The 3895-nt window shown below is 40.3% G+C and overlaps 1 protein-coding gene across 5 annotated transcripts in view; it reads right to left on the bottom strand.

Moving 5' to 3' along the window:
- ccser1 (coiled-coil serine-rich protein 1) overlaps positions 1–3895 on the bottom strand; it is a 133336-nt gene that overhangs the window by 104784 nt on the left and 24657 nt on the right. For all 5 annotated transcript variants that reach the window (XM_032515427.1, XM_032515428.1, XM_032515429.1 and 2 more), the window contains exon 6: positions 3158–3263. In XM_032515427.1, coding sequence (XP_032371318.1) covers positions 3158–3263 — 106 coding nt within the window. The remainder of the gene's footprint in view (positions 1–3157; positions 3264–3895) is intronic.

Genomic DNA, 3895 nt, shown 5'->3' on the forward strand with positions numbered 1-3895 from the left:
TTTTGGCCATTATCGTGCAGCCCTACGGTACGGACAACATCTGTGTCCCAAGAGGTGACGGGACGTCAGCGGGGACAGCAGTGTGTCCGAGCCGCTGGCAGATAGAAACATGTCGGGAATTCATGTTTAGGCTTGTTACACGTAATAGCATTACATTTAATCAGCCTTGGATAGTACTGTAACTATGCTTTTCAATTCAAAGTCAGGTAGGCCTATTGTACATTTTACTTCACTATTTATTTATTTTGTTTTAGTTACTTACAGATTCAGATTGATAAAACAAAACATTATGAATAAACTATGATGCATTAAAGTGGATGAAGACGAGACTTTAATGAGCCACAAGTTACGAGCTATGCTAAGTCATAGCCCACTTCCGTTTTATTTTGGTGAAAGTAACTCAAAAGTTAGCGAAAGTAGTGTAACGCATTACAATTCAGAGACAGTAGTATTGTAATATAAGTAATTACTCTAAAATGACAGTAACTAGTAATCTATAATGTATTACATTTTGGAAGTGACTTGCCAAACACTGTTGTGTGTATGTGCACACATGCACATGTGTTTTCTTGTGTGTGAATAGATGGGAGCTTGCACTGCCTTCAGCAAATTAATGTCCCCTTGCGGGATTGTGGAACCTGAGACAGAAAGCAAGAGAGACTGAGAGAGAAAGAGCAAGCCCAGGGCAAACACATTTTGCTTTCTTTTCCCTCTCCAATCTCAGCTTCTTCACTCACAGACTACATTTTCCAGTAGGAAATGAACACGTCAACAGCCTTGTGTTGAGGGTGTCACTGCCCGATGTGAGTCGAGTGCAGATTTGAGTCGCGCATGCTCAGATTTAAACGGTTTACGGCATAACGTGTCATACTGAAATTTGTGAAATCCGTGAAATAATAAACTTTTACCATTACAAACAATAACAGAAAATAGGAGTCATTTAAAAAAACATTTTTGCTCTCTATGATTGTGTGATTGCTAACGTTAGCTCAAAACGTTATTCAAGTGACAACCTTTGCTGTGTTTGATGCTAACTTGTAGCCAGCAGTGAACCAACTTCGTTAAGTAGGTCCATTTTTACTGTATTGACGTTACAGAAGTCTCTCATTAGCACCTTGTAGGCTACTTGTCACAAAGCTTGACTCAAATCTGCACTTGACTTACATTGGGGAGTGACAGAGGGTAAGAAACTTAGACCTGTAACCTGTTACCATATGTAACCTGCCCCATTATTTCCAGAGTCTAAAAAAACGTTTTACTGGCATGGATTCCCAATTCCATTGTTAATTATATAAAACAAAATGTAAAATTCACTTTGAAATCAATAGAAAGAAGAGTCTGTCTAAGCCCCAAAGGTGTGATTTGTTATTGAACTGTAAGTGCTCTTACCATCCAGTCAATTTCTGAGGTTAAACTGTTGCTCGGCACTTCAGCTACAAAAAATACTCCCTTGCTGTGAAGAACACACACTTCTTCTCCCTAAACCCACTACATCGCATAACTGTGTCACTGTCAGTAAGACATGCACTGTTCAAATTGTGACTGATCTTTTCAGAGCATCAACACAAATTAGCATCAGGGCATTTGAAGCTAAACAGCAAATACCCTATTCCCTCATCCTCATCATGCCTCTCCCTCGCCCCTCGTCATGCATTCATTAATCTCATGCTCTGCTAAAGGGATATTATCATGATGCAAACCAAACAGAAGGAAGCTGGCTTCAGACTAATTACATTTTAGCCTTAACCTTGTATAAGAGAGGAATAATGTGTGTGTGTGTGTGTGTGTGTGTGTGTGCGTGCGTGCGCACATAGGTGCATGCGTGCGGACACGAATGCTCCTCCATACTTATACCATCTTCCGTACCTTCAAAGACAAGCGGGACATGAGTATAACTAAAACAACCGATGAACTGTCAGACAAAAACCTTGGATTAGTTGAAAAGGTTGATTCCCAACTTGGATGATTCACTGACACTGTCTAGACAGAGAACATGTTTCTCTATTCAGCACCAATTTCAAAGAGTGATAGAAGCGTGATAAAAACCTCTTTAGAAATAAAAAAAAACCAAGGCCAAGTCCAGTGTCTCAATGGTGTAGCATAGATCAACCTCTATTTTAAAACCACTCACACAAGTTGACCTGCACTGTCTCTACAAACAAAGAAGCTCATAGCCAGCTTATTTAGAGGGAAACATGTAGAGACAGATGCATTTACTCCATGGGTGCGAGCAGAAATAAAATAAATTCAACCGGTGAGGAGAAAGGGAATCACTGAAATAATAATTACCCACTGCTTTGTCAGATACATCCCCAGACGATACCAATGGTGATACAACCCTTTTATTACACACTGGCTCCATAAAACCAAATAAGTCCTATCCACAGAGCTGCTCTCTCTCTCTCTGTGTGTGTGTGTGTGTGTGTGTGTGTGTGTGTGTGTGTGTGTGTGTGTGTGTGTGTGTGTGTGTGTGTGTGTGTGTGTGTGTGTGTGTGTGTGTGTGTGTGTGTGTGTGTGTGTTATCCTGATTCCTGAGCGTAAGAAGAAAAAAAAAATCAAATCAGATATGGAACCATCCTAAACCGAAAGTCTAAGTATTCTCTTTCAGCAGTTGGCTACTGGGAGTAAGAGGAGAACAGAAAGACAGCTTGTATATTCATTCGAAGAGAATTTATTTATTTATTTACCCTCTGTCTTTCTGTGCTAGTCTCTTCTCTTCTCCAAGGGAGGGAAAGACATAAAACATGTTTCGCATTTACAGGGAACATTCAAGATCAGCATTTCCTAGAATATAACACAATAACACTCTCCCTGTCTCTCTTTGTTGCTCAGGTTGCAATGGAGTGTGTGGCGTAAAAAAGCTCTATTGTAGTGTAGACATACTGTAGAGAGGATAAATGCCCCTGTGGACAAGTTGGCATCAAGACAGGTTCTTGAGCCGTGCATATGCTCCAATTGTATGTGATTGAATACTGTTTTAGGCTGGCCAATACCAGACCATTTTTCTCCTGTTTTTTTCTGTCCATGATTGTGGCTCTATTACGTCTAGCCCATCTATACACAAATACACACAAGTCATTTTTTAACTATTTGCCTTCATTTACTTTGTTTAAGAACCAGAAGCATGCATCACAGTATATTAATACAACATACATACCTCTGATTGTTTTCCTTCCCTGGGATGCGATCTCCTGATGGGTCCATGGGGGAGGGGAGCAGGTTGAGACAGGAAGCCAGGGATTGGCTGGAGTCTTCTCTGGACACTGTGCACCCACCCAAACACACACACATAGTCATTATATCACATTTGTTTTTTTAATCTCAGTTGACACCTATTATGTGCCAAAGTACCTAACTTTACAACAATATATTTTACTCCCAAATTTAATTAGAGCTATAAAACACCAGTCACGTCACAAGCAGCTAATTGAAATTCAGTAGTGGTAGGTTTAAATAACAACAATGCTATAAGTTGTTTAAAAATATATACACTTTTAACGGCACATTTGACAGAGCAGTGAGGAACAGAAACTGGTGGTGAAGTGAAGATTTGGCATTTCTTCATGTCTTTGTAAAGGTCCCACTGTCTCTCTCTTTCTGTCCCTGTCGGATTCCACAGGGCATGAGTCACAGTTGGATTAAGAACACAGAGCCCTGCAGCTGAACACCACTGCCCATACATTCCTGTGAAACTGCTTGCTTTTTAATAAAGGCTTCAACAAGCCACCTGAGAGAGGTAAAAAAAAAAATAAGGAGCGCCAATGAGAGTGTGCAGGTTTATGGATGTGCAGGATAGGTGTGTGTCCAGTCATGTTTGTTTGTCTTTATGTATATATCTTTAAACGTAAGCGGACATGTATCTGTCTGTCTGTCTGTCTGTCTGTCTGTCTGTCTG

This window comes from Etheostoma spectabile, chromosome 5 (genome assembly GCF_008692095.1).
Source record: "Etheostoma spectabile isolate EspeVRDwgs_2016 chromosome 5, UIUC_Espe_1.0, whole genome shotgun sequence".
Classification (NCBI taxonomy): domain Eukaryota; kingdom Metazoa; phylum Chordata; class Actinopteri; order Perciformes; family Percidae; genus Etheostoma; species Etheostoma spectabile.